The sequence below is a fragment of the Pyrus communis genome, chromosome 1 (assembly GCF_963583255.1).
Source record: "Pyrus communis chromosome 1, drPyrComm1.1, whole genome shotgun sequence".
Lineage (NCBI taxonomy): Eukaryota > Viridiplantae > Streptophyta > Magnoliopsida > Rosales > Rosaceae > Pyrus > Pyrus communis.
Window position 1 is genome coordinate 17,466,270 of NC_084803.1, and position 23,748 is coordinate 17,490,017.

General features: G+C 35.8%; 3 protein-coding genes across 5 annotated transcripts; 2 read left to right on the plus strand and 1 right to left on the minus strand.

The window, feature by feature from the left end:
• Positions 1 to 489: 489 nt before the first annotated feature.
• LOC137726396 (homeobox-leucine zipper protein ATHB-40-like) lies at positions 490 to 2,670 on the minus strand. The gene is made up of 3 exons (XM_068465324.1): positions 2,484 to 2,670; positions 1,861 to 2,174; positions 490 to 857 (listed from the first exon to the last, which is right to left on the minus strand). Exons 1-3 carry the CDS (start codon positions 2,587 to 2,589, stop codon positions 630 to 632), a joined length of 648 nt encoding a protein of 215 aa, XP_068321425.1. The 5' UTR covers positions 2,590 to 2,670; the 3' UTR covers positions 490 to 629.
• A 14,584-nt stretch (positions 2,671 to 17,254) lies between these two features.
• LOC137737489 (uncharacterized) lies at positions 17,255 to 20,264 on the plus strand. 3 transcript variants are annotated; one of them, XM_068477003.1, is made up of 7 exons: positions 17,282 to 17,358; positions 17,874 to 17,943; positions 18,960 to 19,008; positions 19,121 to 19,139; positions 19,569 to 19,646; positions 19,745 to 19,849; positions 19,976 to 20,264. In XM_068477003.1, the coding sequence occupies exons 3-7, from the start codon at positions 19,004 to 19,006 to the stop codon at positions 20,090 to 20,092; spliced, it is 324 nt and encodes a 107-aa protein (XP_068333104.1). In that variant the 5' UTR covers positions 17,282 to 17,358; positions 17,874 to 17,943; positions 18,960 to 19,003; the 3' UTR covers positions 20,093 to 20,264. The 3 variants fall into 3 exon arrangements, with proteins under 3 accessions (XP_068333088.1, XP_068333104.1, XP_068333096.1); XM_068476987.1 differs by lacking the exon at positions 17,874 to 17,943 and having other exon boundaries at positions 17,255 to 17,358; XM_068476995.1 differs by lacking the exon at positions 17,282 to 17,358 and having other exon boundaries at positions 17,874 to 17,984.
• A 1,384-nt stretch (positions 20,265 to 21,648) lies between these two features.
• Positions 21,649 to 23,527, plus strand: LOC137737281 (probable NAD(P)H dehydrogenase (quinone) FQR1-like 2). The gene is made up of 2 exons (XM_068476725.1): positions 21,649 to 22,364; positions 22,991 to 23,527. The coding sequence occupies exons 1-2, from the start codon at positions 21,793 to 21,795 to the stop codon at positions 23,214 to 23,216; spliced, it is 798 nt and encodes a 265-aa protein (XP_068332826.1). The 5' UTR covers positions 21,649 to 21,792; the 3' UTR covers positions 23,217 to 23,527.
• The last annotated feature ends 221 nt before the right edge of the window (positions 23,528 to 23,748 follow it).

Here is a 23,748-nt window from a genome sequence, read left to right on the forward strand (position 1 = left end):
TGTGCCTTTTCCTCCAACATATCCTTGATCTTCAATTGTGCTTCATTGTATTCTTCTAGGTTTGATGATTGTATTTGTAAAAAATCATCAAAATTGGAGCTAAAATGATTGCTAAATCATGATTTTTCAGTTCTAATCGTCGAATGATTTCATACACTATGCGGCCTTTTTTTCTTGGCGTCAAATGTTTGCCCAATGAAAGCTTTCTTGCCCAACCAACTCTCTCCATCACGTAAAGTTTTTGACAAAACCCTAAATATTGACTAGTTTTGCCTGATCAACTAAAAATTTCGTCGGGCAAAATCACTTCACCTGACAAATTTTGATTCATCGGGCAAAATTTTTTAGGGAAAATATTAATTTCTGGTGGTGTACTGAATACTTAATCCACATGATCGTATAATGATTTAAGGCATGCACATGTTGTACTTATATCATATTAAAAGATTAATGAAGTCATTAACTAAATTAATCAGCTCACTTCCAGTCGATAGGCAAGTTATTATATTAATAATTAGTACATTAATCAATTTCCAAATTCCTAGTCAAGCACACTAAACACTACATAGAGGAAGATAACGATTTACATTAGCTTGTTACTATCTACAAAGTTCTAAATGGATCCAGATTCACATATACAGGTTCATCCATTCCATGCCATGAATGTAATTGTTCTGGGGCATGTAAAAAACATCATCGTACTCTTCCACCCCAAATTCTCCTAAAAATGGAGGATCAATGGCTTCCATGGAGAGTGAGGAGCTCGGACTGTTGCTGGAGCCGCCATGATCGACCCGCTGCGAGAGCCGTTGGATCTCCTTCTCAGCCTCCGAGAGTTGATCCTTGAGCTTCGACATCTGCATATCAATGCTTTAAAAAGTTATGCATGAAACTATATATATATTTCAAGTTGTGTGTTTATAAAACATGTACTCAATGTCAATGTGGACCAAATGTGGTCACGTGATGTTCCCCAAATGAGTCATGGCGAAGCCCTAATGGGCCAACACCAACCACCTTAAACAAGATTGTGCGGACGTCCCATGAGAGCTGGAAGAAGAGGTCTTTTGCTGTCTAATGAGATGGCAGCAAGATGTGGTTTGTCCATCCCCCCTCCCCACCCCCCAACCTCAGAAAAAGAAAACTCTTTATGTGTTTTCTATGCCAAAATCCAAGCAACTTGTATGACACCAAATATTAATGTGACAGTGTATTCGTACAAGCCCTACTCTCCAAACCCAACAATTCTTTGAGCCTACAGATCATGCATGTTCGTGTTGTGCCTATGTGGTGGCCCTGGTGCATGCACCTTGTCCTTTTAATTTTTATCTAAGTTTTCTAATTTTCCTTTCCAAGGGATAAGAGTAAGACATAACCACGAGCCAACAACTTTGGTGTAATATTTCTTGGAAACCCTTCCTAACAAAGTATTTACCCTTGTACTGGAAGTTTTTGAGTATAATTTTTCTCTCCTCCCTGTCACTAGTATAAAAACAAAAGTAGTGTGATATCTCAAACTACTAAATTAAACTATATATATTTGAGGAATGAAATACTGAATAGTTAAATAAAAAATGGAATGCCCATCAACGCCCAAAACAAAAATATAATCTACTTTTAACCCACCTTGATTGGCTTACCAAGAAACCAAATGAAAACTAAAATGGTAAAATTCAAATGCTATGCTTGCTTTGAATCCTGAACAATATATAGTTGTAAATTATACTTACTATATAGTTTATAGTTCACTTTTCCTCGATTTCTTTAGAAAGTAAACTAAACCCAACAAGGTCAATGATGTAAAACTCACTTAAGTAAATAGCATATGCACAAAGAGAGAGAGAGAGAGAGATGAATTACCTCGGATTCAAGTCTACATTTCTCAGCAACAGTTATTTCATTTTCTTTCTTTAAGGTTGAGTATTCTTCCTCCAACTTCTTGTTCTTCCAACGAGCCCTACGGTTTTGGAACCAAACAGCAACTTGACGAGGATCAAGACCCAGTTCAGAAGCAAGCCTGTCTTTCTTCTCAGACTCCAGTTTGTGTTCGTTGCCAAAATTGAGCTCAAGAAGGTCTACTTGTTCAGCTGTGAGCTTCCTCTTCTTAAGCCCAACACCACCAGCTTCTCCACCTTTGCTCTTCCTGCGACGTCGTCTTGCCGGCTTTGAGGCTCCTAAGCATAATAATAAAATTAAAAAAAAAAAGTTAAAATATTAATTAAGGAGCAGTTTAATAACCATTTCAATGACATGTTTTGTTTGAACTATTTTTTTTAAACCAAAAATTTGTTTGGTAATTGTGTTTTCAGTTTTTACTTTTTGTAAAAATGTAAACTGATTTCAAGCCAAATTTGAAATTAAAAAAACAAAGTAGCTTTAAGAAATTGGTTTTCAGACTAAGAACTGCAATCGTTATCAAAGAACTCTCATCAACAAGAGGGAACGAAAATTAGAAAAAGTTTGTATGCTTTTGAAGTACAAACCTTGGGGGGGTACAATTTGAGTGTAGACATCAGAGGCCGAATACAAGTGAGAGATCAGTAGCATCTGATGATCGTCTTCAACAATTTGGTGGCTGTTTGTTGTCATGCTTCCTGATTTCCTATGGCTAGCTAGTTCTGTCACTCTCTCTGCAACTCTCTTAGTTTTTCTCTACCTCTTACTCTCTCAAGAAACAAATGTGTTGAAGTTGAATGACTTGGGATGCAACATTGACCTTATTTATAAGGAAAAGTTTTCTCTGTGAGTGAGTCATACATCCTTTCAAGCTTTAATTTGTTTTACAGTAAAAGGAGTTTTACAGTAATGTCCTTAACTATGTAGAAAAACATGGGGATGTGCTAGTCATGCATCACGTTGTTGGAGTTGTTTCTTTCTTCGTCACTTATGCATTAAAGGGAAAATTGGGAAAAACATACATGCAAAGCTAACCGCATATTAGATTAAAAAATAGGGAAGAAAAAACATAATCTTTAAAACTTGGTTCCATATTCACCCTACAAACGTGAAGATGCATCTAGGTTTTGATGGCCATGATTGAATTTGATACAATAGTAGATTTTTTTTTTTTTTAACAAACGGTATTATCTATACTTATGGGGAGGGAGTGAGATTAGTTTTACAATGGTTTAGCAGTAATTTAGATCAAATTCGTCTTTAACAAGAATCAAACCTAAAACTTCTTACTTGTAAGTTAAAGTAAATATCACTAGAACAAAAACAGAAAATTATATACACTAAAACGCCAAATTAGGATGCTTATTTTGGTGGAAGTGTAACCCGCCTGTGACCTATGGTTGATTTAGGGTTCCTAATTTGGTGATTAACCAAAAACGGATAGGGCAATTATGGTATGAAAGAAAAAGTTAAAGACCCTAACCACGCACAAACTTTGTAAATCCGGTTAGGTTGGGATCCCAAACCTGACCACCTCGAAGTCAATAAACAATGTGGTGTAGTTGGCCTATGGATTTGGACTTGCAATTCACTTTTGTAGTCCAATTGGGTGGTAAAATCTCCGCTTTCTATGTCAGTTTTAGCCAAGCCACACTCAATTAGCTTAGCTTAATTAGCTTAGGCTTTATATATACGTTAGTAAACTAGTAGGTCATGCGTGGCTCGAGATGGGTGATACCGTGAAAATGCAAGCATCTTAGAGTGTTTTGTGTGTGCTTGACAAGCATGTAAATAACATAGAAAAAGCTTGGAGCCCACTTGTTTTTTACCTTATTACATCAAGAATCATAAAGTAACAAGGAGGTTAATAAAATACTTGTGGAGAGGTTGGAGGAAATTGATGGCCACTAAAGATGTCGTCAGTGTTGACGTTTTTTCTTTAACACCCGCACTTTCTTTAACACTTGACACACGATTTGTTTTAATATTTATGGGAATATGTATAAAATTTAAAATGGAAACTTTAATGAAAGTTTTCAGTATTATTTATTTTAATGAAAAATCATATATTTACACTAAAAAGTTAATTCTGGTACCATTTACTTTACCCTTTATTTTATCATTATCGTTAAAACTCAAAGTTTTTAAGTCATTTTCATTAGTTTTCCTATTTAAAATAGAATTTTTTTTATTGTAAATGCTTCAATTAGAGCCCAAGTAATCTTATACTAATTCTTTTTCCCAACATGACCCATGATATATCCGTAATAGAAAATGTTAGAAATATCAACTTTTTAGACCAAATATATAAATTACATAATGCGTTACCGATAAAAAATAAGCATGTTAATCAACAACAAACTAATAATCTAATTATAACAACTATATCATATGATTTACAAAATTTAATTTAAATAAATGATCTCCCTAACATTACTCATTTGTAAAACTCATGTAGGAGTCAATCCTAGTAACTACCTCAGTCATAGAATACTGATCACATTTAGGATATCTAAAATTAGGTTTATATCTCCAAAATAGTGAATATGTCTCTAAAACAATTCATCAAATGAGTTTTTTTCCCTTCATGTTATTAAATCTTTAGAATTAATAACCTAAATAACAATGAAAGAGAGAAAACACAGGAAGAGACAAAAATTTAAATTTATTTATCTTTTGAGGTTCTCTGTTTTATCTTGTGTTTGTTTTGAAGATACTGAATTACAAAGAGAAAGCAACAACATTTTCCCTGTCGCCCGCACAATCAAACAACACAGCAGAGTCACTTTCTCATCCATTTACTTTCCTTTTTTCTCCCACGGTTTTCCATCATTACATAAATGTCCGACTGGATGATGATGAAACGACTGAGTGGTCACAGCTCACAAGGGCATGGGAAAATATGTGGCATGGCTTAGCTTGATCAAATTTTCCGGTAACATTCATGTATGAAGTATGAACGAGAAATCTGCACTCCAAAAGCCACTATGCATGTCTGTCCTTGAAAAGGTTATGCGTTTGTTGAATCCAGGAAGGACCTGAAAGCAAAATGTCAAAAAGTGTAACGGAAGTAGAAAGCTCCGAAATCATGAATAAAATTGTTGTTTTTGTACAGCATTAATTTGTGATATGATGGGTGATTCAACTCCTTACTAATTAGCTCATGTAAGAGTTTTCATTCTAAAAATTAGGTAGTACAGATAAAGTTCATATCGGAATTATGAAGAAAAAATGTTTACAATAAAAATAAATGTACAAAAGAAACAAGAAAATGCAAAGGAAAATCCATATCGATATTTGGTTGCTATTGTAGTATTTTCTTTTTTTATAATTATAAATGACAATAACATCTGATCCCCATATTAATTATATCCTCATTAGTGATGGAATCATGACCTTAAATCTTATAGCACAAGTAAAAGAATCCACGCTTTAGCCTTTTAGCTGGATTGGTTATATCATATCTATAATTCCATATGTTGTAAGTAGAGACACCGCGTGAGAGCGATTTGAATGAATTATATCACCCAATTACTAAGACTAGTTAAAAAGTACTTCCTATTGAGTAGACTCAAAGATACTTTGAAGTTTGAAGCAACCATATCATACATTATCATTATCTATTTGAGATAGAATAATGTCAAAGACTCGTTTAATTGCTTGGCTCGATATTAAGTAATGTTTTCTAACCGTACTTATATCATCAAATAAGCACTTATAATGTTAGGTTATGAGTATAACTAGCTTATTATAAATTTACCTTGATCAAAAGTTCGAAGTAACAATTTACTAACATAAACTTATTACATATCACATACGTTTTGGCAAAACCATCTCGTAAGAGAGCATATTCCTTTTACTTGCGTAGTTCTCACTCCGACGTTGTAAGCACTTGATATATAAAACTCGGTGCAGGTAAAAACATACAAACATAATGTTAATAATGAAAGAGGGAGGACTGAGGAGGGAGCAAGAAGTGACAGCCAGGCCAATTGTCCTTGGTCAATAGGACAAAGTACCCTTAAGCTTTAGTCGGCTCAGAGCCATATAGCTAGCAAGGTCGGATGGACTTTTGGCTATGGCAGGCAGCTTTCAAAGTCTGGTTAAGTGGCCAAAGGAGCACATGGGGAGCAACAAAAGGCTTTTACACGTGTCAAAACCCCTAGGATTTGCTTTAGGGTTATCAAGGGACCACGTATTCTATCCACCCACGTGTAACTCTCTCATGCGCAGGAGACCTAATTCACAAACCTGCCTACCAATCAGGAATCAGATGTCCACGTTATTATTATATAATTCAGCAGTAAATTAGCAATACTACACTAGCCGCCATATTTGTACCACGCACTTCTTACACTTGATTAACAAACCCTTTCATATATTTTTCTTAATTAGTCCTAGTTGTGGATTTATGTTTGATATACTATAGCCCTAATTGTGGAAAAAAGCTAAGCTATGACTGAATAAAGAAACACAATCGTGGAATGAATGCGTTTCTTCTTATGCTCATTGTACATGATGATGCTTATCTTCTTTGAATGCAATTTTTTAACTGACTTACGTAAATGTAATGGTTAGTTAGAGCAGTCCTAGTTAGAGTTACACACATTTCTAATTATAATCGTTGATGCATGTGGTGTCGCTAATATATCAACAAACGAAATTAATCTCCATACGCATGCACGACTGATTTGCATGTTTGTAGGTTTTCTACTTGGACTACATTCAGTGAATGGAACTTACAGTTCAACTGACATATGTATATGCAGTGAATGTGAGTTTTCTCTCTGTCAAAATTTTTTCAAAGAAACTTGAAAGATTTCGAGTCATTCCTATAGTGGTGGACGAATTAATGAAGGAAATAACTGTGACCTAGCTAGTGTCACTCTGATAAAGACTGCTCCAGTTGTGTGACACGTGTAATGTTTTCTATACAAGACTTGGACCCCATTTTTTAAAGTTTGATGCAAAAGGGTTGATAGGGAAAGCTTGTAATTACAAATTTGGTTGGTTTGGTTGCCAAAGTCAAGAGTTGTCATTGATTGGGTTCGATATTTGTGAACAAAACTGTTGGTGCACGCATGTTCTTGTTGCTATATGGTTAATAGGGTTTAGTTTTTGTTGGCTAATAAAGTTGTGACATGTACGAATTTTTTTCATTTGGTTAATGAAATGTGAAGAGTGCTTTGGAAGTGTGAATAGCTAATTTATTCGATCAGTTGATGCTCTTTGAAGCAAGATAAAAGTAAGAGATACAATCAAAAGAAAGATTTGGAAAAGATAAGGCTGCTAAGTTTACTACGGTTAGTTTGGATTAAAGTAAAGATCTGGTAATTAAGGATAAGGATGAAACCCTAGTGACAAGTAAGAGAGAGAGATGCTGCTAAGCTGGCATGCGCATGGCATGGAAGGGATGCCTTTGTATACATTTTGAGTTGTTTTCTTTTTGGGGTTTAATTAACTAATCAACTTTTTATAATTATTTTGACTAAACAAATCTACAAAGACTAAACTAATGGGTGTCATGTTTATCCCGACAATTCCCACCATTGTTTCCCATCTTCCAACTCTGGAGTTAGATGCTAAACAGCTAATGGTTGTGTACTAATTAGATTTCTTTCGGTAATTATTAGTTAGGCCTAATCAAATATATTCCCTTTGATTTAGGAAAATCCATAACGTTATATTGCATCTGGAATCATCTTTGACATCTGTCTAATCACCACTTTTATCAAGTTTATTCCCTTTCAAAAGGAATATGCACTGGTCCCGCTTGAATTAACAGGCTAATCAGATCTTATACATGATACACTAGCATAAAAAACCTTCACATGTAATAATTGTACAAATACATGTATGTCTCTTATCTAATGGCATTATTTTTCAGGTACTATTTATTTTACTGAAAATATGACTTTAACCCCTCAAACTCAATTTCTTTCATATAAAACCCGACATAAATTTTTTACTTGAATAAAACCCAATGACTAGACTTCACATAAGCAAATTCATTAATTATGTTTGACTTTACACATTTTAAATTTTTCGAATGCCTAAAATACCCCTTTTTGCATGTTTAATGTGCACAATTAAACATATGTAGATTTTAAGGAGGATTAATGATTTTACAAAAATAAAAAATAATAAAAAAGGTACTTCTAAATGCATTGCATGTTATATGAGAATTCAAGATTTCCACGTTTTGTAATTAATTTGGTTGATTCATGTTGCTCTCACTCCATAAAATTTGCTTCTAATTTGATATAGGAATTAATTTGGCAAGTTTTCTTAATCTTAACAACATTTTTCAATTTAAATATATACATTTTTTAGTGAAATAGTCTATCTTTTAAAATATTTATCAATAAAATAATGTACCTATTGTTCAAATTTTAGTACAAAAATTTACCTGTTCTTATTTAAGAATAATGTATCCACAATGTTATTTTTGTATGAATATAATTTACCTACTTTTTTATTTTATATGAAACTAATTTACCTACTGTGACAATAATGTATCTACAATACTACATAAAAGATTTACCTTTTTTAACAACAATAGTGTATCTACAATTTTGTTTTCGTATGAATATAATTTACCTACAATTTAACTTTTCAAAAAATGTATCTTCTATTTTATGTTTTACTATCATATGTATGTTTATGTGTTCGCAAAATAATTTATCTAAAGTTATATAGTTAAGAGATATTGTAATGCATTATATTAATCCATTATTAGACTGGTAAAAGAAATTGTTAAAAATGTTAGCCATAATGGTTGGCTAATAATGGTTGTATGAGAACAGTTATAGAAAGTTGTGGCATAAATTGTAAATAACTTATATTAATAGGTTACTTGTTTTCTTATGTGGCAAGTTATTTAAATTTTGGGTTTTTATTGGATGTTGATTCATAGGTGGGTTTTTATCCGAGATATATGAGTTGCATGGGCCAATATCTAAACAACCCTTTATTTTATTTGAAGGGAGTGGATTCAGCCTATATAGTGAACTCTCTTTTTGTGACAAAGATTGTAAAAGTGATGAATAGGTTCAAATGAACCTTGATTTATGCGTGTCATTTTCTCACAGAGGCCATATTATTATTGTTTGTATCATTCCAATTTAATTAGTTTCTGAAGGGACAAATGACCCTAGTAACTATGCCTTTTCTTTCACTCATCTTCATTTCAATGTTCAACTTTGACCACAATCTTTAGTATTAGCTGCATTATGTGTGATTCTCAATGTTTGCTGAAATGTATTCTAGGTGCATTTTATGACGAGGAAACTATAATTGTGTAATTAAGAGTTTCTTTACTTATCGCGCGCTTATTTATAATAAAATTTTACCTTCGTCACATACAAATAAAATTAGAAAACTATAAATATTTATAAATGAATTAACTTAATTGCATGAAGTGTAATCAACTAACTAAAGTTCACTCCAGGGTTAACAGTACATATATTGACATTATTTCCACAAATTTAGTGTCCAGTGACCATCGCCCACCAATCGTTTTCACATGAAAGTTACACTTTAGAATGCAGTCCACATTACATGTACTAGAAGTCATATGCCCTGTCTAGCTAGCTAGGCCCCCACTTACCTAAAGCCTTGGCCATTGATGTCTACCATTCCATTTTTCATAATATTTAAAGTATTTTATAAAATAAAATAATAAAAAAAGACGAAAACAAAACTATAAAGTATAAAGCAGCTGCTTAATTGGATATGATGCGTGTGATTAATTAGCGTGTCATCAAGATCAAGGTCTCTTCTCAATGCAGTCAAGTTTGTTTGTCTTGTATATGCCACACACAGTACCCTTGCATGTTTCCCTCTTCCCATACTAAAAGCCTAGCTCACGCTCTCTCCCTCTAACTTTGTGCGCTAATTTGATTGCCTGCTGCCGACTTCTAACTGACGCATGGCTCGGCAATACGCTAGTAGAAACCTCTAAAATATACCTTATTTCAAACGTTGATTTCAACAACCCTTGAATTACGCCTTAATTTAGGCCATTTTTAGGTGGATTATGACCAAGTGTATATTATATAGGCTCTAATTAAACTTTATCATAGTTAAGAGCACTTGCTTGCTCACACCCACACCATATCCATGTATAACGACACCGGCCAATCAATCGTAAATTGTTAGACAATTGGCCAAAGTCATCTACCTAACCTGCATACCGAGCAATTTTTCAGTCTACTTGAAATAACCACGTGACATTATTATTCAATTTAAATTATAATATGCTGATTTGTTTTTATATTAACACCTTATAAGTGAGGCATATTAACCTTATGGTTTACTCATACTATATAATACGTGAAATGATACACTACGTGACTTGTGTGTATTTACCTATAAAATTTTCTCTTTACCCGTTTGGTGAAAAGTTTCAATTATTCAAATACTGAAAAGGAAATCCATAAAGATTAAAGAGAGAGTTATCTTTTAATCTTTGCTATTGGAAGGCAAACCCCTGGGGTTGTCACTTTCATTTGTATAAGATCCTAATTTAAATTTGTTCCCCACGCCAACACCAACACATATAACAACATAAAGTGGGATTATTCCCCATACTTAAAAAGCAAAAAATCTTCTCAACAGCTGTGTGTGTATCTTTGAGAGGTTTAGTTTAATAACACCACAAGATTCTAAACTTAATTAATACTGTCACTAACAACACCCTAATTATATTATGGTTCAAACATCGAGAAACTGTACGAAGTGTGTGGATGGTTTGATTGACAAGATCTAGGGTTATGTGGCATTCCTTAGTCATTTCCTTACACATTTTCTTACACTTATTTTTAGGGATTCGAAGCTGGCTCTCCTCTCTCTGCAGAACAAGTGAACAACCCCTAGCTTTAGCACATGCTGCTTCACTTTGTATATATACGTTTCTTCTGTAGCTTTTATGACGACCTGGATAATCTGAAGTCTGAAAGGATTAAAACATCGATCTTGTTCAACACGTGTTGCGATGTAGGTACGGATACTCGGAGCATCAAACTAAAGTTTTTCTAGATTCCTCCTCAGGTGTCCTTCGATCCAAATACAGTGCTGTGTACATGAAAGGCGATGTTCCGTTACCTAACATTTAGCGGGCACGTATGTTGTCTGCTCAAATTTTTTCAGTCTTACCTATGATGTATCTACGTTTAAGAACGTGTTAACCTGTAGAGTTATATGTTGTCAATCGACAATCGTTCACGTGCGTGTGTATTTGTTTGGACCCAAAATAATATCATCGGTCCGTGCAATCAAAGCCGTTGAATGAGTAGAGTTCTAGACCGTTGGATGAAAAAGTTAAGATAATTTTGTTGTTAAGAGATAATGTTATGATTTTCAATCATAGTAAGTATCTTTCGATGAATTATCTTGATTTTCTTGTACAAGATAAATGGGATACAAGTCATAGCTCCAACTTGAAGGCAGGCAATACAGTTCAATTTGTTTTGGGATTCTCGGCATTTAGACGGATGGATTGGAACATCAGAGTATTATGTCAAGAGTTCTAATACATGGTGGTGTTGGTTGGCAAATGGATATTGATTGGCAGAAAGATTAATGCATGCACGGATATAAAGGTGATGGAGGATAATGATTACATTTTTGGTAAATGGCTGCAATTGGTTTGCACTGATGAGACAAACAATAAAAGGGAGCATTTTTATGGCTTCCACATGGAAGATTAATGCACCCGCATATGAGAATTATCTCAAGGATATTTCAAGGATAATTTCAAATACATGCAGATTAGCAAAGTGCGGAAGAAGGTCAATGCTTTGATACGTCTGGCATCAGGATAGTGTTCCATGATTCAGATCCTACGATAGTACGACATATCAAGCAAGTTTTCTATAAATACAAGGCATTCCGCAAAAGAAAAGCCCTTCAAATCAACACACAAATTGCCCTGTGTAAAGTTTTTCAACAACCCTGAAACTTTTTTCTCTCCCCCTTTGTTCCCGCCAAAAACATCTTCAGTTTGGATAAACAACACTGTGAAGGAAACCAACTGACCTAAGAGCACCTTCAGTTTGGATAGACAACACTGCTTCGAGACCAATTGGTTATTTATCCAAGTCTCGGTCGACAAGGATTTCCGAGTCATTGTTGTTCCCGCCAAAAACATCTTCAGTTTGGATAAACAGCATTGTGAAGGAAACCAGCCAACCTATGAGCACCTTCAGTTTGGATAGACAACATTGCTTCGAGACCAACTGGTTATTTATCCAAGTCTCAGTCGACAAGGATTTCCAAGTCGTTGTTGGTAGAGATCATCTCATCAGCCTTCTCATCGGAGTGAGGTGTTACCATATATACTACACTCGGCACATTGAAAGACGAATTTGAAATTGAACTTCGCAGAATTAGCAGCCTTGTCTTCAGACTCTAGAACCCAAAGGCCGTTGCATGTTCCTTCCTTGGCCGTAGTCGTAAGATCAAGAAGTTAGCAGCGTGCCCAACGCCACATCAACATATTTTACTCTCCGGCCGAACTTGGCTGACGAGTTGGCACACCCTGCACACAACCGAAAGACGTAGTTAACTTATTAATTACTCGACATGTACGCTACTTAGGTTTGGTAGTTTTTAGGATCAACAGTATTATAACTATATATATCAAATTATTGTGGAACTTACTTTTATCAGTGGTATGAAATCGCTCAAATCAACTGGCTTTCACAAAGTTATAACATACATCGCATCTTCAAGTAAGAATCAACCGGGCTCAGTGATTTGTATTAATAATCTGACATTTAAGCGTCAAATGATTTTGTGTCTATTAGTGTCATCATGCATGCATGTACATGTCAAAAGAAACAGTGTCTAGCTAGCTTAGACTTCAGAGGTAAATGCGTCTACAGTTTTCTATATAAAACACAAAAGTGTGTGAATGGTAGGAAGATTTCCTCAAATTGAGGGAGAACATTTTGTGTTTTTATTGAAATTCAGGAAACCAAATCTTGGTTTGCTAAAAGCCTAAGTAGAGGTAAACGGATTCAGGTCCAATTACTTTGCTGAGAGTGCTGCATTCTTTCAACGATCTATTTTATATTAAATATATAGAATAGTTTTGGTAACCTATTAAAGTTTGAAGAGAGGGAAATATAAAACTATAGGCAGTTGTACTAGCTAGGTTCTTTATACACAATATAAGACACCGTGTCAAATGCTAGCGGCTGCATGCTGCCCGAGAACATCGTCATTTTGCTTCCAAAATAAAAGTAGGGCATATCGAGTAAGGTCAAGGTGCCTGCAAAGGCTATGCTGATCATATCCACATGCTTGATTGGCAAACTTTCTATGACGTGGGCTGCTAAGAGTCATGTATGGCAGTGATTCAACAAACAATAAAAAAATGATCTCCCTTGCATTCTTTCTCCGCTCTTCTGTTTTAGTTGTGGGGATTGAACTGAATAAATAAAATCAAAAGTTACAACCAAAATTAGGAGATTAGGAATGCACAAAGAAAGTGCGTAGTCGCTTATTTCTTAAAGAATTTAAACTATCATATACAACTTGTAGGACTAGGATGCTAATCTTGGTGAGGGAAAAGAGTTAGAGATTTTGAGAAAAAGATAATATATAGATGGAAATGATAAGAAGACTAAATTTTTAAACCATATATAGATAAGAGAGGCATGAAATATAATCTTGGGGTTGGGAGATTGTTAATTCAAGGGTATTCAAGGAACGTGAAGAGAAAAATTATTTAGTAGGGGGCTGGAAATTTAAGATGGTGGGAATAGCAACGGTGCAACACTACTTCCACTTAATATTTGGAACCTATGTAATGACTTATTTATTTTTACACGTAAGGGCATGCTTAACCCAAATTAAATGAGAAATTAAAATGATTGAGTGTGAGCAAAACAATCCCCAATATTAATGGGATATTTATATGTTTTTATTTTCTCAGATATGTCATACCCAAAATTTATGAGACCCACTTACTTTTTATTCATTTGGTTGTTACATGAAAATGAATGATACATATTTCTTCAAATTCCCTTCTTTATACAAAAATGCTACACTTACTACCTAGTTGTACTATCATTTGTACCATCTTTCTAATAAAGATATAATATTTTTATTCATTTGGTTGTTACGTGAATATGAATGATACGTATTTCTTCAAATTCCATTCCTTATACAAAAATGCTACTCTTACCACCTAATTGTACTATCATTTATATCTCCATTAGAAAGATGATACAACTAGATGGTAAGAATACCATACTCTTCCTTATAAATAAACGTGACCTAAATTTTGATTTGACGCATGTACATAAAGAAGACTATTAGAGCCCGTTTGGTGGGCTGGATGAGACAGATTATGAGCCTTTAAAATAGGACTTGAGTCCAGGACCGTTGTTTGATACGTTTAAAGAGCATCATGGATTAGATTCCTACTTTGGATCCAAGTCCAGAATTGGACGGAAACATGGGTTAAGAATGCATCGCGCCTCCTCCTTTCCGGTTAGCATCTTCCTCACATCTCTTTGTCGCCAACATCTCTCTTTCTCTCTCTCTCTCTCTCTCTCTCTCTTTCTAGGTTGTACAACAATGAGGATAGGTCGCGGGCGCGGTTTTTGGGTCGTCATAAGCAGTTCAAAATACCAATTAGCAGACATAAAACCCAACCTATCCTATCTAATCCTAGCCTAACCAATTCAAAATAACGAAATTCAACTATGTCCCTTCCACCATACCTGCCCTTAGTGTTTAATAGTTAAACAATTTGGGCTACTGAGTATAATAATGTGTAAGAATAAACTAGGTCGAAGATTTGAAGCACTCAACTATAACAAAAAAAAGAAAAAAAAAAGAAACCACAACAGATTTAAGTTCCCATCCACATAAAATGACTAGAGCAGAGTCCAGTAAGCTCAATTGAGAAAGAAACCCTTGAAAGTGTTGGGGCTTAGGACCTTAGGTTAGTAAGAACCAGTAATAACTTCTCAAAAAGAACTCAGTAATAAGGGACGTGAACAAAAAAAGCCATGGGTAAATAGTCAAAATGGTCCCTGAGATTTGCATAACACATCACTTTGGTCTTTGAGATTGAAAATCAATAGAAATGGTCCATGAGATTATCAATCATCCATCATTTTGGTCATTCCGTTAAAAACTCCATTAAGTGTTCCGAAACCCTTGGCCGGAAGTTTGGGCAATTTTCAAAACTTCGTAACTCAATCGTTTCTTAACCAAATTCGACCCATAATATATCAAAATGAAGATAGGAAAGTGTACAACAAGATTATACTTATTTGGAAGCTCAATGGTTGCTGAAGATGGCTGAAAAATAGCCTGAAAGGTGACTGATTTGTGGGAAAATTGGTAAACTTGCCGGAAACTGGGTAAACTTTAAACTTGATCGGAAAACGGCTTGAAAATGGCTAACTCGAGACCAAGACAGCCAATTTCTAGCCATTTTCTGGCCAAACCACTGATATTTAGCCTTCAAGAAAGGTACCATTCTCTTCATTTCATTGAGAAGTATGATTTTTGTTTTTGAATCACTCGATTTCATTGAGTATTGAAGAAGGTATGAACGTTTAAAGTTTACCCAATTTCCGACGAGTTTTCCAATTTTCCAGCGGACCAGTCACCTTTTAAGCTATTTTTTGGCCATTTCCGGCAACCATTGGGATTCCAAATAGGTATAACCTTGTTGTACACTTTCCTATCTTCATTTTGATATATTATGGGTCGAATTTGGTTAAGAAACAATTGAGTTACGAAGCTTTGAAAATTGCACAAACTTCCCGCCAAGTGCTCCGAGACACTTAACGGAGTTTTTAACGGAAAAACCAAAATGATGGATGGTGGACAATCTCAGGGACCATTTCTATTGATTTTCAATCTCAAAGACCAAAATGATGTGTTATACAAATCTCAGGGACCATTTTGGCTATTTAGCCAAAAAGCCACAACAAGTGGCTCAGTGGTAAGGGCGCGGACTGCCGCTCTCCAAAAAGACAAAGAAAATGTGGGAGGTTCTGAGTTCGATGTTCCGAGTTGGTGAGTCTGCTTAATTGTGGTTATCGTGACTTAATTGCCACCTAGTTGTTCCCCTTTAAAAAAAAAAAAATGTGAACAAAAAAGAGCTCATTTGAGTTAACAAATGTTTGCTATATGCTAGCCACATATTCGATCCCCACATTAACCACCCAAACTTCTTTTGCAATTGTTGAGTCTCCCTTTGTTTTGATGTAATGGTTAAAACAATTTAAAGATAGGTGGGCATATGAACTGATAAAATGACTTCCTCTACTTTTATCATCTAGAGTTTGAAAACTTTACAGTAACTTTTGTCAATAATATGAACCGTTATATTTTAACCTATGTATATATTTTAACCGACTATTAATGGCTAAGACTCTGTTTGAAATTGCTATTTCTCTTAAATATATTCACTTTTTTTTTTTTCTAAATTATTTATGCTCTTTTTCCGGCAATATTTACTCTTTCTCTCTTTGTTGTCCCCCAACCCAACTGACGACAAGCATGAAGAATTCATCTTTCTCCTTCAAACTTACACACCCATTCACGGATGCCTTGGAAAGACAATTTGAGTAGCTTCATCAGAGCTTCAGATACAATTGTTAGATTAATCCTTTCGGAGTTTTAGAATGTTAAGTGCAGTGCAGCTTAATACTCCAAAGTGCTGCACTCATCACCATAAAAAATACAGTCTGGAACTCATGGTCTAGCCAAGACAAATTGTTTCCAACCCAATTGTGTTGCTCAAGCAACCTATCCCAATATGTTTTTTCATTTTTTTAATATAAGAGGTATCCCATCATACATAGGCATTAGCTAAAAAAAGCTGCAGTCTTTGTAGCAGGAGAAAGACCTTTACGAGCAGAGCTAGAAGACAATTCAATTGCATTACCTTCTCATTAGCACTGGATTTCTCAGAAGAATCCTTCGAAGTAGACTTCTCAGAGACATTTTGAGCGGCAACTAAATTTTGGCCCCGAGGCAAACGGTACACTAAGAGAAAGCTGGTAGCTCCAATGAATACATCTGCGAGAATTCAAATTTGGATTGAGTTTTAAACTTTTGCACGTTTTCCATTAGACCAATTCGTTGAAATTCAATCCCAAAATTTGTTAATACCAACTTATACAACACATGTTGATCGAACCAAAAAACAAAAAAAACAAATGATATAACACGTAACATTGCAGTTGTTTATTAGTTGGATTTTCAAAGTTTGGGTACCCAATTGGGCCTTCCTACAATAAACTGATTGGGTTCTGTAGTGTGGGCTTTTGCAAACTTAATCATTTTTAAACCCAAACCGCCCTATGCCGCCCTTCATCGGGCGCTTTCGTAAACTTAAACCAAAAACCCTAACTGTGCTTTACTCGGGAGTTGTCACGCAGTCCTAGCCCCATCGCACAGATCTTCTCTCTCGTCGTGTTCGACTAGGTAAGGATCTTTATCCTGTAAAACTGTTTAATTTATCCAAATTTTAGTGGATAATTTTGATGATCTGTCGTTAATTTTATGAATATCTGTTCGTATTCTCCTTACTTGAGGATTCAATTAGTCTCTCGTAATGTTCGATCTTCGTTGGATTATAATATACTTTCACATTTTACGTATAATTAGAGCTTGATGTGGTTAGTTCTATTTAATTTAATTTTTTTTAAAATTTAATTTGAACAATTTGATAGCTAGGACTGTAAATAAACTAACTGAGCAACATTGAAATCAGCCCACATAACAAATTTAATGTTTTGAAAACTTGAATTAGTGGATTTTCCAGTTTGTTATCGGTTTTTCGATGTTGAAGTTGCGCAAAAGAACTTATCTTGCTTCTGATGGCGTTTCAGAAATAACTTTTGTTTTTTCGAGCTTTTTAGTGTTGATAGTCTGGATACCTGACTAGAGCATTCTCACAAGATTTTTAATCTTCTTCTGTATCATTTTATTGCTAACAGAAAATGTGACACAAAACCGAGCGCAGTGGCGTTCCAGGATTCATACAACCGACCCACATAGTGGGAAAAGGCTTTGTTGTTGTTGTTGTTCTGTATCATTTTATTATAATGGTAATGTGTCAATACTAAAATTTTTTGTTCTGCTTTGATCCACGAAAACCTTGTCTTGATTTTAGTGATTTTTTTTTGTGAAAATTTCTTTCTCCATGGTGTGGCGTATACTTTTCTTTGTTGGAACTGAATCAGCAAACACAGAGCACCTTAGGGCTTGTTTGGTACTCTACTTGAATCCAACTTTTTAAACTCAAAAACAATTTTCAAGTTTTAGGTCTTAAAAGCTTGTTTGGTAGGACTATTTTCAAAAACTGAACTCAAGACTAACTCAAAAATATAGTCTATTATCTAAAAACATAAAAAGTGAGTTTTTAGAGTTTTTAAACTTAAACCCACTCATTTCTTTTCTCTCCCTCCTCCCCTCTCACTCCAAATCTATCTCTTTTTTTTTTTTTTTTTTTTTTTTACCTTTTTTGTCTCTTATCCAATCCGTTCTCTTCATTCTCTCGGTTCTTTCTCTCACTCCTCTTCCTCTCTATCTCGTCCAATCCTCTCTTTTCTTTCTCTTTCCTTCAATCATCTCTTACTTTCTTTCCTCCTCTCTCCTCTTTCTCCCTCTCCTGCGACCCCCTCTTTTTAGATCTCTTTGTCTAGTTTAAGTCGTAAGATTTAAAAAATTTAAATCGTAAACCAATCAAGTTTTTGAGTCTTAAAGAAAATTGTTTTAAAGAAATGTTCTTAAGAAATGTTTTGAGAAATGATAAAAAATTTCAAAAAAGATACCAAACATGCCCTTAAGTTTTGCTTTTCTTAATGCTGTATCAAACGGTTGCAAGAATTAGTTTTGGATTTGGCATGATACATCTACTTAAGTTACAAGATCTTTAGTAATGCTATTGTAGATTTATAATATTTGATCTGTGCCTACTTAGATTTCTTACCTTCTGTTGCCATTTTGTTTAGTAGTATCAGTAGTTTCTGCCATTCAGTTTTTACTTAATACTCAGGTTAATATATCTTGTTCCTTTCCAGGTTCAGCTGTTGGATTAAGAACTTCCCAAAACCCTCCGTTCGAGATGAGGTAATGATTAGTTTGATATGTCAATCCGCAATTCTTCTTAGCTTTTATTTTCTGAAGTACTAACAAATTTTCCTTTTCCTTTTGTTTTGTGTTTATCATCCTCGCTTCACAGCCGACCAATGGAGGAAGATGTAAGTTATAGTGCTCTTGAGCTTATTTAGTGCATCGTTGTTATGTCTCTCTTTGCACCATTAAATGTTGTTAGTTTTCACGGAAACAGTGTGAGTCCGTACTCTTTTTGCACATCAATTAGTCATTTTTTGGTTCAATGCATCGGCACACCCGCAATTATAAAATGAAATTGTAATTTTTAATTGTGTTATGGTTCAAATGGTCTGTGTATTTCTTTAGGGTCTTCGCGTAAACTTTCTAGCAACTATTGACTTCTTGTTCCTGTAATGAAATCATCGTGACTAAACATTTGAGAGTGACCTCTCTTGCTAAATGACGTGGTCTCATGTGTCCATTGTCCTGCTCATTACTGAAACCCCTAAGTCAACATATTTATTCTTAGTGGTATCATTTTGTGTAAATATGCTTATCGAACCTGAATGCTGCAGGGTGCCAAGAACGAGGAAGAGGAATTCAACACAGGGCCACTTTCTGTCCTTATGATGAGTGTAAAAAATAATACTCAGGTAATGCTTTCCGAGAATCTTATGGTTCTTTGTCTGGAAAGGCTTTACATATCAAGGGCAAGTATTCTTATTCAATTTGGTTCTTGTCGTGCAAACAGGTGCTCATCAATTGCCGTAACAACCGAAAGCTTCTTGGCCGTGTGAGAGCATTTGACAGGCATTGCAACATGGTTCTGGAAAATGTCAGGGAGATGTGGACTGAGGTATTTTCGGTTGGTTCTTTTGCATTTTGATTTCATTGGGATACAGCTTGTGGTTGTTGATCATCGATCATCAACGCTATGTTACTTATCGCTAGTTCTTTTTTAATTGTTTATTTGTCTATGTAGGTGCCGAAGACTGGAAAAGGCAAGAAAAAGGCCCAGCCGGTTAACAAAGACAGGTTCATCAGCAAGATGTTTCTCCGTGGGGACTCTGTTATCATCGTTCTTAGGAATCCGAAGTGAGGTGTGAACGTAGCACACAATTCTAATGACTTGTAGATGTAGTCTGCTGAAAATTGTAGAAGTAGTATCGTCAGGAGTTTGAATTGCACTTCTTAGAGCAACTTTCCAGTGCTGTATAACTTCGTTTCGATCTCTGTGAATTTCAATTGACAGGTACTAAAAGCACTCTTTAGAGTAACATCCGGTGTCTTACAGTTCGTGATCAAATTCTTAACTCTGTTTGAATCTTTGTTAATTTCAATTGACAGGTGTTTGGACTTCATAATAGTAACATATAGAATTACCATGTGCAAGCCCATGTGCAAGCCGAGATCCCTTTTTCACGGAGGGGTAAAAATGTCCGGCGGCTGTTTTGCGTGTTTCGTTATATGAATTTGCATTGATATTGATTTTATCGCAGTATAATTGTGAACCCGTTGATCGAACAGCTACAACTCCTTCGATCAAACTTGTTTTCCGTTGTTGTGAACTCATCCGTCTGCATTAGGTTTCCGGACTGGAAATTTCTTCGTTGTGGTATAGGTCCTTGTGCTCGAGTCTTGACCACGCTGATAGGCAATTAACGTGTCCAAGTGACTATTCCTTTATTTATTTTTTAAATTAATTTTATTTATTTTTCTTTATTTTGAGTATTCCTTTTATATTTTTCTCTATTTCTGTACATGTAAAATCAAATTTCCCCACTTGTCCTTTAGATTCTTCCAACAATAAATTGTCAACGTCAATTAAATCGGCGCTAATATTCGTTAAAATTTTATGGGGCTGCTCCCTGCGACAAAACGCCCATACGTCATTATGATCTTAATTAATCGTGTTTAACGACTTATTATATGGACAGCGGTAGGTAGGTCGTACACGATTTTGAAAGGGCAAAGCTCCGAAAGATGCTTTTGTGCCTAATTCCAAACTCCCTTGCCTCATTCCTTCAAAAGTTTTCATCATTGCAATAAAATAAGCAACGATAAAATTCAAGAATAGAATAATCATGCGATCACGTGATATTGTTTTATCTATCTAATTTTGTTATAACACGTTGAGACTTGACATAAATTTTGACATAACTTTAGCATCTATACATGATTCAGAAGTCGTCTAGTAGTCGTTTGGTTTTCAATTTTTGCACTTACATTTTGGTTTTCAGTTTTCATTTTTCTTGAAAACTAAAGTAGCTAAAACGAGTATTCATTTTTGAAGTTTTCGAAAAATTAAAAAAGAATGGTCATCAAAGAATCTCTAATTCATTTGTAAAATGTCATGTTGTTAATCCAAAACACGTGAACAATGGTTCACGTAAATCATACATCATGCGAGCGTCGTAATGATAACACCAAAAAATTTCTTCAAAGATGATAAGATATTGAGTCATATGGTTTGATTAAGCGGTGGCTGGCGGCCCCGTTAGACTCGGTCCAGAAAAATTCACAAAAACCCCAGAACGAGACGCCATGTTTGTATTAAGTGGACACGTGTCGCCTGATAAACACAAAATATTCAGATGCACACGTAGGTACATACATAAGCAGTCATAGGATTGCAGCCAAATATAAGAGTCCTCCTATCCGGCCGGTTTTACTTTGACAGCTCTCGACTCTGCGCTCAACTGCAAATAAACAACACCCGAAAGCTCGAAATTTGAAAACCGGTGTTTGGATTCCGGTGCAAATACCTCTTATCCGCAGTAAGGAATATCGTTATTCTCGATGGGGAAAGGCGGGGGCTGTGTCCCAAGCAAGAAGAAAGTCCTCTCCGATGCCGCACCAATTCCCGACACCGCCAATAATGCCTCGCGAAGCCCGGCGCCGGCTTCCACCGGCGGCACTCCCAGTTCCGCTCCCAAGCCAAACAACGTTTCTGTCGTCGCCGAATCGCACCCGAATCCGGGCCCGGTTACGAAATTGAGGATATTCATAGTGTTCTACTCGATGTACGGGCACGTGGAGGAGCTCGCCAGGCGGATGAAGAAGGGGGTTGACGGCGTGGAGGGGGCGGAGGGGGTTCTGTACCGGGTGCCCGAGACGCTGCCGGCCGAGGTTTTGGAGAAGATGAAGGCGCCGCCCAAGGACCATGAAATTCCGGAGATTTCGGCGGCGGAGCTGACGGGGGCGGACGGTGTTTTGTTTGGGTTTCCGACGAGGTTCGGGAGCATGGCGGCGCAGATGAAGGCGTTTTTCGACTCGACCGGGCAGCTGTGGAAGGAGCAGACCCTGGCTGGGAAGCCTGGTGGGTTCTTTGTCAGCACCGGGACTCAAGGCGGCGGCCAAGAAACCACTCTGTAAGCTTTTGCCTCATTTCTCAATTCTAAACTTCTTTTATTAAATTAAAAAATCTAAGAAGTTGAATTGGGAGTTGAATTGTTTGGTTGGTTTTCTCATATGGTTTGCAAAATTGGGTTTTTATGCTTTGTTAATTAATAATTTGTGAAGATTAAAGGAGATCATTGTTGCCCAAATGAAGGTTTATCGGTTTTAGCTGCGCAATTGACATGAAATTAATAATTTTTATGGATGGTAGTGTTTGAGTTAGTGGAATTCTTGTTTAATTCGAAATCAGATTGGTAAAGTTTGGGTTTTTGGGTAGCATTGTTCCAATATGCATTTGAAGAAATGATTTTTCCATGTTTTTTCGGGATTAATGTGCATAAATTTGTGAGGTTAAGCTTTCAAATTTGTTTTAGAATAAAATGTTACACTATAGGATGCATAAAGCTTGTTTCTTTGTATGGTTATTTTAGTTTTGGGCTATTTGTCGCAAACAATCTGAAGCAGAAGCACCTTGTTACTAATTACCGTAGTTTTATGGTATCGGATCCATCCTTCGGTTAAAGTTACTGATCAGCCTTGAAAGGTGTAAATTGATAAGAAATTTTATTGAGACTTGTGTTCTGCTCTTTTGTCGCAGATGGACGGCAATCACCCAACTAGCACACCACGGAATGCTGTTTGTTCCCGTTGGGTATACTTTTGGAGCTGGCATGTTTAAGATGGACTCTGTAAGAGGGGGTTCTCCGTATGGCGCTGGTGTCTTTGCTGGTGACGGCACAAGAGGCGCAAGTGAAACTGAGTTGGCTCTTGCAGAGCATCAGGGGAAGTATATGGCATCAGTAGTCAAGAAACTTGCCGCTTGATAGTGATTTCCGGATTTTAGCATATTTCTTTGCCATCATTTTCCTGTTCTGTTTGTCGATCTAAATGTATTCCTTCTACGATCGTTCTTGGCATTCTCTTGTTACCTATATTGATGTCAGTTCTTTCTTATGGCTTCACTTCGAGTCTTTATATATGTTCAGAAAGATGTAAAGGTTTTTAATTTGTTCTTTCCCTGATTGTTGTCCAATAATTTGTGAATTTGTGGGGTGTGTCATATTGTATACTTTCGGTTTGAAAACATGTAATTCAATTTGCACTTGACATATCAATAAAATTCGCACATTTGTTACGATTGGTGTTGATGAATACTGGTTGAGAACAGTAAGTACTTTGCTGCGAGGAGCAGTTGGCTTTTCTTGTGTGCAAATCTGTAACTACTAGCATTCATCAATGTGGGCATGTTTCTTGGTGCAGAGAAAATCTAACCACGATTGCGTCGGGTAGGTGTACTTCGTTATTCGATTTTCGGGCAAGATGATAGACATCGGCAGTTGATGACAGCAACTGCAG

Excerpts from the sequence above, each read along its gene's own strand:
- LOC137726396 (XM_068465324.1), bottom strand. The coding sequence starts at position 2,589 with ATGACAACAAACAGCCACCAAATTGTTGAAGACGATCATCAGATGCTA. Across the intron at positions 2,175-2,483 it reads TCAAATTGTACCCCCCCAAG|GAGCCTCAAAGCCGGCAAGA; the intron begins GTTTGTACTTCA and ends TATTATGCTTAG. Across the intron at positions 858-1,860 it reads AATGTAGACTTGAATCCGAG|ATGTCGAAGCTCAAGGATCA; the intron begins GTAATTCATCTC and ends ATTGATATGCAG.
- LOC137737489 (XM_068476987.1), top strand. Across the intron at positions 19,647-19,744 it reads GTGTAAAAAATAATACTCAG|GTGCTCATCAATTGCCGTAA; the intron begins GTAATGCTTTCC and ends TCGTGCAAACAG. Across the intron at positions 19,850-19,975 it reads TCAGGGAGATGTGGACTGAG|GTGCCGAAGACTGGAAAAGG; the intron begins GTATTTTCGGTT and ends TTGTCTATGTAG.
- LOC137737281 (XM_068476725.1), top strand. The coding sequence starts at position 21,793 with ATGGGGAAAGGCGGGGGCTGTGTCCCAAGCAAGAAGAAAGTCCTCTCC. Across the intron at positions 22,365-22,990 it reads GGCGGCCAAGAAACCACTCT|ATGGACGGCAATCACCCAAC; the intron begins GTAAGCTTTTGC and ends CTTTTGTCGCAG.